The 12,715-nt window shown below is 29.4% G+C and overlaps 1 protein-coding gene across 4 annotated transcripts; it reads right to left on the minus strand.

Moving 5' to 3' along the window:
- Positions 1–3,765: 3,765 nt before the first annotated feature.
- Positions 3,766–12,201, minus strand: LOC108333258 (putative axial regulator YABBY 2). Of its 4 annotated transcripts, none has more exons than XM_017568653.2 (6): positions 11,663–12,201; positions 9,618–9,737; positions 9,353–9,464; positions 8,435–8,483; positions 7,277–7,352; positions 3,766–4,203 (listed from the first exon to the last, which is right to left on the minus strand). In XM_017568653.2, the coding sequence occupies exons 1-6, from the start codon at positions 11,732–11,734 to the stop codon at positions 4,099–4,101; spliced, it is 534 nt and encodes a 177-aa protein (XP_017424142.1). In that variant the 5' UTR covers positions 11,735–12,201; the 3' UTR covers positions 3,766–4,098. The 4 variants fall into 4 exon arrangements, with proteins under 4 accessions (XP_017424142.1, XP_017424141.1, XP_017424140.1 ...); XM_017568652.2 differs by having other exon boundaries at positions 9,353–9,470; positions 11,663–12,200; XM_017568651.2 differs by having other exon boundaries at positions 9,353–9,491; positions 11,663–12,191.
- Positions 12,202–12,715: the final 514 nt, after the last annotated feature.

The raw sequence follows: 12,715 nt of genomic DNA on the forward strand, positions 1-12,715 counted from the left end.
TTAAATTTAAATTTATTTTTTAAAATGATATCAAAATCGTTATAAACTAATTTTAGAGAAATTTATTATTTATTGGGCAAAAATAATCCAAATTTATTTTATATAAAAAATTAAATATGTTTTTGTTTCTTAATTTTTAGTAAAATTAAAATTAGTTTTTTTTTTAAATTTTATTAATGTGTGAATTTAGTCCTTTTAATCAAATTTTGTTAAATTTATTTGACATTTTAAATGCATTTCATGAAACATTTGAATTGTTTATTGACATATATTTTTTTCTATACTAGTTAAAAATTGTGTTTGAAACTCTAAATAAATTTAACAAAAATTTGATTAAAAGAACTAATTTCATGTTATTGTAAAGATAAGAGACTAAATTAATTTAAAATTTCGAAAAGAGACTCATTTTAATTTTCATTTAAAAGTTAAATGAACACAAAAATATTTAATCCTATATAAATAAATATAAATATGTAAATTTTATAAAATTAAATTAGATTTTAATTTTTTTTAAATAGTTACAAAACCATCTAAAACATAATGTCACCTTATATTAAATTGTCAGTCTAGTTTCACTCAAAATATATAAGATATATTAGATATACTACATCAACTCTAAAATAAAACAAATTTACAATGTATAAATAAAGTTAAATCTCACTTTACAAACAATTTTTATATGATTAACTTAAACTTAAAATATATTTCTTTATTAATATGTATAAATTTTATTTATAAACTTACCTTTAAATTATTAGCCACACTGAAAGTCTTAGATGTAGAATGAGTTGATGGTAGATATAAAATGACAGCAAGATTTGTGAAAATGAAGGTGTGGATGATGACGATGATCCCTTGAATGAAGGATCGCAGTGTGATGATTCGGAGACAGTGATGAGCCCAAAAGATTGAGGGCATCACAAAATAGTCGGATTTTGCACAAAGCAAAGCATGCGCGTTTTGACCGTACAAAACATACACAACACAATATCCCACTCACCCCACTCTGTTAAACATATATGTCTTGTCAACATTTCTCACAACAATCTTTACCTACAACATTCATAACTTATCTTAAATAATTCAATCTCATAATACTTACTCAACATTCAATTATATCACTTTTCTTTTCATTTTTATTGTATATTTTTGGATTTTAAAAGTGTAAAGAAATTCAACACAGATAAATTTTTATACTGATAAAATGTCCATTCTAACATGAATTTGTGTTTAATATCACTTCAAAAAAACTTCTTAATAACGAAGATATTTTATGTATATATAAATCTATGTCCATATCTTATTTTATCTAATGTAAGAGTTTGTTTTAACAAAAAGTTTAATATAAACTAATTCAATCAATTTATTTTAGTTTGAATAGGATTTTTATTTTTAAATTTTTTGAAACAGTGAGTTTATGAATGTAGACGCTATTTTACTTTCACTAATAATTAGGAGCTTTGATTTTTACAGGCATCTTCAAATGAAAAAGCTAAACATCAAGGGTTTGAGGAGCTTTTTATTCACTGAAGTATTTTTTAATATTTTTTTATTTCATCGTTTTTAATATAATTAGTTCTAAATTGAATTTCAATATTTTCTAAAAAAAGTTTGATGATTAAAATGGTATTATATTACAATATATAGTATCTAAAAAAAACATGAAATAGAATTTATGTTACGAAATATTTATATATGTTAATTATAATATAATCTATATATTATGAAATGGTTATACATTATGAAGTTTAAATAAAAAACTATACATTAATTCTGCGTGATTCACAAATTAAAACACTACTCAAGATAAATAATGAACCATAAAAATTAATGAAAAATTAAAAATAAGATATCTCATACGATACAACCCAAAGTATAGTTCAAACTATACATTAATTATATGTTAAAATAATTTTACAACTTCACGAAGACAAAATACATAATAATAAACAAATTGTAGTTCATGTGCATAATTATGTAATTACTTATTTGATAAATCTTTTTATATATAAGAGAATTTTGTTTGATTTATATTGCACTGATTTTTAATATAATATCCGAACTCTTTTTTTTTTTAATTTTTGTTATTGCAATTTGTATTAAGTTATATAAATTGATAACTAGCCTTAAGAAATATTGGAAACGTACTTTTCTTATCATATTTCTATTGTCGAATGAAATTGATTAGAAATTACAGACTTTAATAGAATTTATTTTTCACTTAATGAGTTTTTTTCTCTTTTAAATTTGTATTTTTTTCTAATAAACTTTAACTAATGACTATATTCATAAATTAGAGAATGTATTGCTAACATTTCTCGAAGGATCTTTAATGAAACGATAAAATTTGTATACTTTTCACACTTAAGATAAAAAAAATCAAATCATTATATATATATATATATATATATATATATATATATATATATATATATATATATATATATAACCTTAAACATCTTTTTCGTTAAATATAATTGATAATAGTTTACAAAAACAAAATCTTCATGTGAATTTTTTTTATTAAATCATCTTTTTGAAAATAATTAATTTAGTTTGTATTCAAGTATATTGTTACTAAATAGGAGAAGGGCTAAACCATTTTCACGCACTTTCTCTTCATAGATAAAATTTTCTAAAAGTTATAAAATTATGAGAAAAAAAAATATTAATTAAGATATAAGGCGCTCCAAAAAGTTTAACCAGTGAAAAAGTATATCCAGAGAAATGTTTTAAAGAATTTTTTTATCGACAAGGATAGTAAAATTTTGTACAATAGTATATACAAAAAAATTTATATCACCAAATAGACCAATAAGTAACATGCTTCCACAAAACGCAATGAAATTTATAGCCGTTAAATTTAACTTAGAATATAATATACTTCTGTTGTTGAAACAAATTTATATGATAAATATTTATATATATATAACTAAAAGGAAATTTTAAAAATCTTGGTATTTTTGTTTTGTTAGAAAAGAAAGCTTGAGTGAGTACAAAGCCAAAGGAGAAAAATCATGAAAATCATGCCCCACAAAACACAACTGGAAAAATCAAATAAACCTAAATATTTATACCAAAGTATAAAAATAAATAAGATTCTATTCTTGGATGAAATCATGGTCTCTTATGAAGTTTTCACTTCAGTTAATAGTGTTGCCATTGCTTTCTTATGAAACATTGTTGATGCTGTGAATTTAGGGTTTAATCGGGAAACTGGGGTTTTCGTTAATCACTCTCTTCTGCATAGTTCCTTTTCATAGAAATATTAAATAAATAAAAAAGAGAGAAAAAACTGTTCTGAGAAGGTGGCAGAGTAAGACATGCATGCAACCCCTGCACTGTATGGTGTTCCTTTCAGAAGGCTGCACTGCATTAACTGAACAAGACGGTCCAGGAAGAACAACAAAAGCATCAATCAAAGATAAATAAATAAAAAATTGCATGTATTTTTTTTAGATGGTGGTGGTAGAAAGAATCGTGATGTTCAGATAGCCCCAGAGCGCAAAACTCCAAGATTGTATGAACAAGAGTCTAAAAAAGAAGAGAAAAAAAAGGAAAACCGTGATGAAATAACACGATGGATAAAAGAGTGTTCCTATGGATGAAGCACGATATTCCGAAAGAAAGGGTCAAATTGCAACATCTCAAAGATGAAAAGCACTGTTGAAGTGGTCCTCTTGGACGATACACTCATCGATCGCTTATCATCAAAAGAATAAAATGTTGCAATCGTCCTTTCATATGCAGAGACGCAATCACCCAAAAGAGAAAGATAATAGATTATTACAAAACAAAAGGACGCGTTATTATAGCAGAATTAAACTTACAATGTTTGTTTTCTTAATAATTGCCTAAGTTCAACACAGTAATTAATGCAATCACAAGAATAGCAATCATATAGAAAAAGGGCAACACAAACGTTATAGTATATGATATTAAACATATATGGGTAAGAGGCTGATGCTGAGGTCAATTTTCTCTAGAGTCTCCATTCCAGTTGTATCATTGGCAAATTTCATCAACCTCTTTTTTCACTGATTTAGGTCAAACACAGAAAAAAACAGCTGATAATCATAAACTTCCATTTATATATAATCAGTAAAATCCGTTAGACTTTTGAGTAGCATCTCCCTGGTCCAACTTTGCTTGCTTATTGCCATCCAGCTTTAACCCAAAGTGAATGTGAGGGAAATGTGCCCACTGCATATACATATATACATATATAAGACAAGACAATCAGAAAGACAAAACAAATTTAAGGTATATTTCTTCAAACCATATATAGTATGTAATAAGACCTAGAAAGTGTACACCTAATGTAAACATAAGCTTTTACAAATCACACACATTGATTGAAAAGTGAAACCAAACATGTTATTAATCTCTCAACAACTTCAATTCAAGTCTCATTTTCATGTGGCTTTATGTTTGTGGTCTACATATTAATGCATATCAGATATTGGAAGTGTTAATTAGACTAATACCATCATTAACAAAGGAAAGAACACATGCATACAAAACAAACCTGTGGTGCTGATTTTAATTACATGTGTTCTGGTTTAAGCAAGTGGTTTGATAAATTCTGCTATGTTTCACCTATCAAACATTCAAACGTGATCTCATACAGTAGTTAAGTTAATCTGTCTAAAAGAGAAATTGTATGTTTTTCTAAGTCGACACGCCAAATAATGTATTTGTGCCCTACAAAAGCCGTGCAAAATGATGGTTTTATCCAGAAGAAGTCAATTACAGTGTATGAATGTGTGCATACTCTACAAAACACTGCAAAATAATGATTTATCCAGAAGTCAGTTGGAGGGTGCATCATTGTAAGGTATCCCTATAAAAACTAGGAACATTAGTTCATTATTTTTATTGCATCTCTTGTTCACTCTTAATTTCTTTGTTGTTTTGTAAAAAAATTAATATGGATTTCATATTTTTCATTTCTATCTTGTCTCATTTCCCCTCTATTAAACACGTTCAATTTTCTATTTCTCAACTATTTTCTCCCATGTTACCCTATTAATTTCTTCATAGTTTTGTACATACTAAATTAAGTGGAAGAATGAAAATAAGTGTTTGACTATTTGGGTATAAAATTTTCTTGCACCATTAACTGATTGAAAAGAAAAATTTAGGTATGAATAATAATTAATAACAAAAATCATAAATCTTTTCATAAAGAAATTTATAATAGAATAATGACAATGGAAAAAAAAGTTCTATCAATTCATTTCAATAAAATTTTAAAAATATTGATACTTTGTACATTGTTGTGTAATGAGATGTGCAATGAGTGAGATGAGGAACAGAAAGAGAGACAAAGAAAATGAAGAAGATGAAAAAAATATAGTAGATTTTATATGTCATATGAAAAAAAAAATAGAAGGGTAGAATATACGTAAATAGAAGAAGAGAAAAGAATAGGAAAAATAACGAGTTTGAACAGGACCACTTTTTAAGAATTTTTCTATTTTCAAATATATTAATTAGATACTATAAAGCACATATAAAAGTTTTATATGGCCAAAGGAAAATTAAAAAAAAAAAAACATAAGCTGCACAATCAATGTATATCAATAAGAAAAAGATGGTTGGATGTTAGTCATTTTAGCTTTAACCTTTATAAAGTTAAAGTTAGAACTGAACTATTGACTGTAATGTTACTAATTAGTCAAAGAAAGTTTAAAAACCAAAGAGGTTCACAAATAAAAAACTAATGACACCACAATAGTCCATATCTCTTCAGAACTTCAAGAAATATATATATATATATATATATATATATATATATATATATATATATATATATATATATATATATATATATATATATATATATATATATATATATATATATATATATATATATATATATATATTTACATCATATTCTTGTGCCCTTTTCTTTGTAAAACTTATTTTTACACATATTGAAAATAAAAAACTTTCAACAAAGTCAGGTTAAAGATACCTGCATAAAATAATATCATCATATGCTTCTTTCTGATAGACTTGGCCAAGCCATTTTATTTATATTTTTTTGGGGAAAGATAATTTTTCCATAACCAAATATTTGTCCTACATGACATGTTTTTGCAGCATTTTTCCTGCAATAATATCTTCTCAACAGCTAAAACTTCTCACAGATATCAACCTCTCATCTCAGATCACTTGCCCCCATTCTATTTCTCAGTTATCAAATGGTATTAAAAAACGCTACCAGTTTAAGAAGGATAAAGGGTTTTTTGACAATCTTTTTATGTTATATACTATATATCTACATCTATACTGTAGACTTGAATTAGGAAAGTCCAGGATACAAGACATGTCAGTGAAACAGAAGGAAAAGGCAGAGAGAGTGAAGAATCGAGAGTCTTCAAAAGGGACAGGAAAAAAAAAACATCATCATACATTGGTTCTCATGTTTCAGCTATTCTCACTTACCATTTTTTTCATCTAACTTTATCATTCTTGAAAACACTGAACTTATATTAAAATAAGTAAGTTTTGTGAACTGAACATATTGATGATGTAAAGAGATTGTATTAACATCTGTACTGTTATTTAGGAACAACTTATCTTTGTAGATAAGGTTAGAAATAAGTCAATATGATGACAGTCAAACTAATCTGATTAATTAGAACTAATATTTACTTCAACTAAACTGGTAACAAAATTAACTTAAATTCATTTACTTCAACTAACTAGTGAACTCTAAGAATTAATATTTAATTTATTCTGACTATATGCAGAAATCACACACTGACAAGTTACACTGAAATTATGTTATTAAACGACTGGTGCACGAGATTCTGCATAATTCTAACCATAGAATTTCATTTATGATCTTTATTTATGTAGCAACAGTTTCTTTATTTGTCATTTGGTCTTTCTCAACAAACTATTTTCTGAGCTCTACATGCATGTTCGAATTTATCAGTGTATTAATTGTTTAAACAAGAGCAACCCTCGTTGTATGAAGCAGTGGAAGGACATGATCATATGCCATTACTACAGCAAAGTTTGATATAAAGCAATAGCCACAAAGAGAAAGAAGGCATTGGCTTTATTGGTAATGTTTCTACAATAATTGAGAGGGCATTGGGTTTCAATCTTCACCATGTTAACGTAAACGACAAACTCATTTTTTATTGTGCAATCATCACATGTGAGAGGGAAAGAACAGAAACAAAACTTGCGTGCATTCATATACCAGAATGCATATGCAAAAATAGAAAAGGAAAATAGTGATAAAGCTTAAACTCACGTTTTTTGCAGCCGTGCTAAAAGCTTCTCTGTGGCTGATATCTGGATTACTGGCCTTAATTCTTTGTATTTCCTCTCTGCAATAAGAGTTATTTATATATCTACATATATATTGCACTTGTATTCAAGGGAACAACCACAATGTTATGAAAACCATCACTAGTACATATCTAATGCACACATATATGTAAATATTGTGGTTTATATGATGTGATTGTAAATATTTTGAAAAAAAATGTTATAGCTGATTATATATAACTTTAAGTAATTTAACAAATTCAAGTTATAATTTCCTATATAAATATTTTTTTAAGAAAATAATAGGATATATGATGTATTAATACAATTTCAACTTTTTTTTAAAAGAAAAAAAGATAGTTTAACAAATTTAAAAGTATAACTTGTTAAATTTCTCTTTCCCTACATGCATAGTATTTTTTTTTCATTTTTCTTGAGCTATAAAACAATGGCATGCACTGATTGTTAAACCATAACATTTTTAAAAAAAAATGAAGTTTCTCCCTTCAGTTTCTTTATTTTTCCATTTTTAAGAAATTTTCGTACCTTTGTTTTAAAAAGTTGATAAAAAAAATTATTACTTTAAAAGATGCACTTAGTTTTACATGATTCCCAATATCTTACATGTTTATCATAAAGGAAAAAAAATAGTGAATATTAAGAAGTTTAAAAGAATAATTTAATATATAGACCACTTTTTTTATTTATTTGTAGGGTATCTTTAAAGATAAATGAAAAGGAAAAAGATAGAAATATATGTCAGATATTGCACAGTGACAGTGTTTTAAAACCGGCTATATCATTCATGTTGTTCTGGTTATTAGGGTCCCAAGTTTTTTTTTTTATTATTATGTAAAAACATTCTCTAAAATTTTATTAGTCATAAGAATTTACATGTGTATATAACTCTTCATAATACTATATGTAATTTATTCACAAATGTATGTATTTATGTGATTTCGTCCAAATGTCCATCACTAACCAATCATTTGAATAATGAATCGTCATTCTCATTTCCATTCAACTATTTTTCTTTTAATTTTAAACATTAACCAATTTCTATATACTAAATATAAGTATAGATACAAGAGAAGATGTGAAATGTAAGGAATAGTTCATTGTAAATTGATAGATCACTTACTTAATGAACCGGTTATAAGCCGAAGGAACACGCTGTCTCTTCTCTGGAGCTGTATTGATAATGAATTAATTTAGTTTATCATACTCAAAAAAATTGCATAGACTGTAATTAAGTACATATTCACCACAGATTAGCAATTAAATATTATAGTTAACACTAAATGAGATCTTCTAAGAACCAAAATCTGGTAACTTTTAACAAGAGCTGGCCCCATAGTTGGACAAACTGGCGCAGTGGCAAATTCAATTCTCCAAAAAGTTTCTTACTGAAGTACCACTATCAATATCAATTATATCATCATCAGGTACGTAGGACGAGGTCAAAATTGTTACCAAGGCTCAGTTTAATTATGATTAATCAAATCAATAGGTGTGTGTGTGTGTGTGTTAAATTTGTATTAAGTCACATACCTGGTTGATTAATTAAGTGATTATAATAAACATCACTATAAAGAAGTATTTACTGTAAGATGTAGAATGAATTTTCATAGTAGTACGTGTAGTATGTAGCTAGGGCACAACATGATTGCATTCAATTAAGGATGGGTCAATTTGTTGCGAAAGGTCACCATCTGGTTGGGGACACTTAAATAGAGATGAAGAAAATATAGGCCAAATTGGGTATCTTTGTACCACAAAAAACTTGATACTCAGAAAGATGGACGCCCACTCTCATGAAAAAACTGAGTTTAACAATGTGGCCTCAATGATGGCACATATTGTTCTGCTTGGTTTCATTAATTAACATGTGCCAGTCGTGGAATAACGTAGTTTGAATCATTGTGTTCTCATACCTTCTCAGAGTATAACGGAAAAGTTCAGGCTGGCCTATGGCTATAGGACCCGTGTTCTTCATTCAAATTAACTTGTAGTTATATGTATGCCAAAAACTAAACAAGAATTAACGAGCGTGACTCACGACGAATTGGAGGAATCCTAGGTTGCTCATGGTCTACGGACTCAAATGATTTGCATTTTGAAGATGATCCCAGTTCCTTGCTGCATGCTTCTTGAACGCTCAGGTGCTGTCTCTGTAACTTAGCAACGGTAGAAAGATGCTAAGCGAAACATACACACACACACACAAACAAAAGTATGAAGTCCAGAAGTTACTCAGCAAAAAGAGTGCAAAATGAAGAAGATTGAAATGATTATGAAAGATGCAGGAGGGTTTGAAATTATACCTGAGTTTCTTGAGAAGGAAAAGGTTGAAGTGATGCTCCCATGTTAACTGATAGCAGATTGGCACAGTGTCCACATCTAACCGTAACAATGGTGAGCATACTGCTGCATGGAACACTGACCTGCCAAAACCCATTTTCGGATGGAAAAGCAAACAAATATCATCACTTTCAATTTCACTGGGCATTCCCTAGAAACTAAGTAAGCTGAATATGTAATCTTAATGCGTCTCTCATATACAAACACAAGGGAAATGAAAAAGGGTAAATCAGATGAATTGGAATTCTCAATGTTTTAAATTGTTTCGTACATAATTGTTTGGACCATCGCCATAACCGAATTAATATCAGAGCTTCACACTTGTCGATGTTAAAGTATTTATATATATGTTAGAGAATTGAAGCTATCACATTCAATGGAAAGGTGGTTCCAAGCACCAGCATTGCAATAAGAAAACAAATTGGTTGGTGAGGTTGAGAGAGAGAAAGAGAGAGAAGTAATGTTTTCTTTCTCTTTCATTATGAGAGAGAGCAAGTGAGCGCAGCTAGCATATTGAATACTACATGTTAGCAGGAAGCTGAGGAACTGACATGGCAAATTTAAAAGTTAGCACTCTCACAATGTCTCCATTCACTTTTTGGCTGACACTGCAAGGTAAGATGAAAAAAGATAGACATTGTAGCTCATAGTGATCGAGGAGGAAAGAGAGAAAGAGAAAGAGAAAGATGAAAATGACATGACTGGAACGGAAACCATGAAAATGAAATTAAAACACAAACACCGTTAACCACTACTGCTACCAAACAGATATGACTAAAGAAAAGTGATCACCATCATGAAGCAGATTAAATTTACTGCTCCTTGTGCAGTGTCAAGATCGGAGGAGAGAAAGAAAGAAAGATAATGCTTTCTCAAAAGGAGTAACTCAACAGAGATATTATGATGAAAGGAAAGAAAGGTAAAGGAAAATAAAGAGAGTGTGAGAGAGAGAGAGAGAGCATGGCATTTTCTGGTGCGTAAATGGATTTGTCTGGACGTCATAATCGCCACAAGTTCTTGTAGAAAGAAAGAGAGGACACTGTCTCAGTACTTAAAAGGTAGCAACAAGTCTGAAATTGTGAAAAAACCTTGATCATCAAAAAATGACGCTTCACTGGCAAATCATGATGAACAGAATACACCACCTTCAACCTCATCACTCCTCAGTGAAAAGGAATCAATCCAAGTAGACTGAGGAAAGACAAATCACCACACAGATTTGTATAGATTTCATTTTATGAGCTGTTTATCAGTACTTCCCAGAGAAAACAAGAAATAAAAAGAACTGATAAATTAAGACAACGGTTGACTTTTTACACAACATAACATATATAGCATGTGAGATCATACGATGCTATATATATCCTCACGAAAAATTAAATGAAACGAACAAAAAGAGGGGAAAGGGCTCCGTATATTACAAGAACCCTAATACCTGGGAGTAGCCCTACCTTTTCACAGCCCTCAAATTTCTTATGGGTGTGTGCGTTTTGTTTGTAAAACATCTCACTCAGGCTCACGAATCGTCTTTTACCTTTCGAAATCAGTATGCTTGCTTAAAATTATTGAAAGTTTCTGGCTTTCGAGCTTAATAATTGTCTTCTGCCATTACTCATGAGAGTGCTGACCTCTAACCAAATTAACACCACAGCCGAACTTTTTAGTATAAATAGAGGTTATAAAGAAAAACCCAGTCACGGTTTCCCATAAAATATAAGATGAGAGACAATTAATCGTTGATCTAAAGTACATTCCAGTAGAAAAATTCACTTCAACGATGGATTTCAAGTCCTTGGGGAAGTGACCGTTCTTGAATTCTTTGGTTTCTTGATCTCGATTCAAGAGATAAACAAAACTCGTATTGACAAATTATTAGCTGGTGAAACACATGGTATAATAACAAGAAACAAGCTTAAAAGAATTCAGGGAAAAAAGAGAAAGAAAGAAAGAGAACAAGAGATAGAAAGATAGATAGAAAGAGGAGAGAAGAAAGAATTCAGAACTGTACCGCTAGAGTGGTGTTGCAGAAGTTGCAGTGAACATAACAAACACGTTCGGTTGCCATCATGTCCATTGACATTTTTTTAAAAAAGAAATTGTGACTGTCCTTGGTGTTTGCTTAGTAGATTTATAGGCAGATCAAAGAGGAGAATTCCTTGACTGAAACAAAGCGAACAAGCTAGATCAAGGATTTACAGAAGACCCAGAAGAATATAAGACAGAGAATCATAAAGGTTAAATAAAGAAAAGAAACTTTGTTATTATTGTTTTTTTAATGCGGATAGAGAGAGAAAGAGAGAGAGAGAGAGAGAAAGTGTAGAAAAATGTGAATGGTTAAGATGGGACTATTCTGGTCGGGAAAAACCAGTGAAGTGGAGTGGGATTAGTGACAGTTTAGAATAATGAAGAAAAGATGGATTATGGGAAGTGTGAAAAATATTTGGTGTGTGTTTTTATGTGCGCGTTTGTGAAAGACAGAGAAGCAGAGAGTGGGGAAAGAAGGTGTGTGGGGATGGATGTGTTATGATTGAGAAAATGAGTGGGTGGGAGTGACCCATTCTCTCTAACCTCTCTGCCTTTCTGTAGCGGACGAGGGGGGCGAGATATTAATGCATCTCTTATTACAACACAATGGTAGTTACTTACTACTACTACTCATGTAAGTATGAGAAAGCTTACATCGATCAGAGACATGTTTAGAATTTGTCATTCAAATCTATGCATCTGAAAGATAGATAAGATAGTTAGTTAGTTACATACATAGATAGTCTGACAAATGCTTGTTTTCTTACCACTTTTTTTTTTTTTCAATATGTCTATTCTGATTTCTGACCCTCCACGGGTTTCAAGTCTAAATCACATAATTCTGAGTGTTAATTACACAGTAAGTCAACAAAGCTTAGTAACAATAATAATGACGTCGAAGGACCGTGGAAATAGCAAGGATTGTAAATTGGCTTTTCTCCATTTTTGTGTCTCGGATTTTCTATTGCGCTGTACTATTTTGCAAAGTGAATTGACATCTTTTTCTTTTTTTCTCAACAGAAAAGTGAATAGACAT

This window comes from Vigna angularis, chromosome 11 (assembly GCF_016808095.1).
Source record: "Vigna angularis cultivar LongXiaoDou No.4 chromosome 11, ASM1680809v1, whole genome shotgun sequence".
Classification (NCBI taxonomy): Eukaryota; Viridiplantae; Streptophyta; class Magnoliopsida; order Fabales; family Fabaceae; genus Vigna; species Vigna angularis.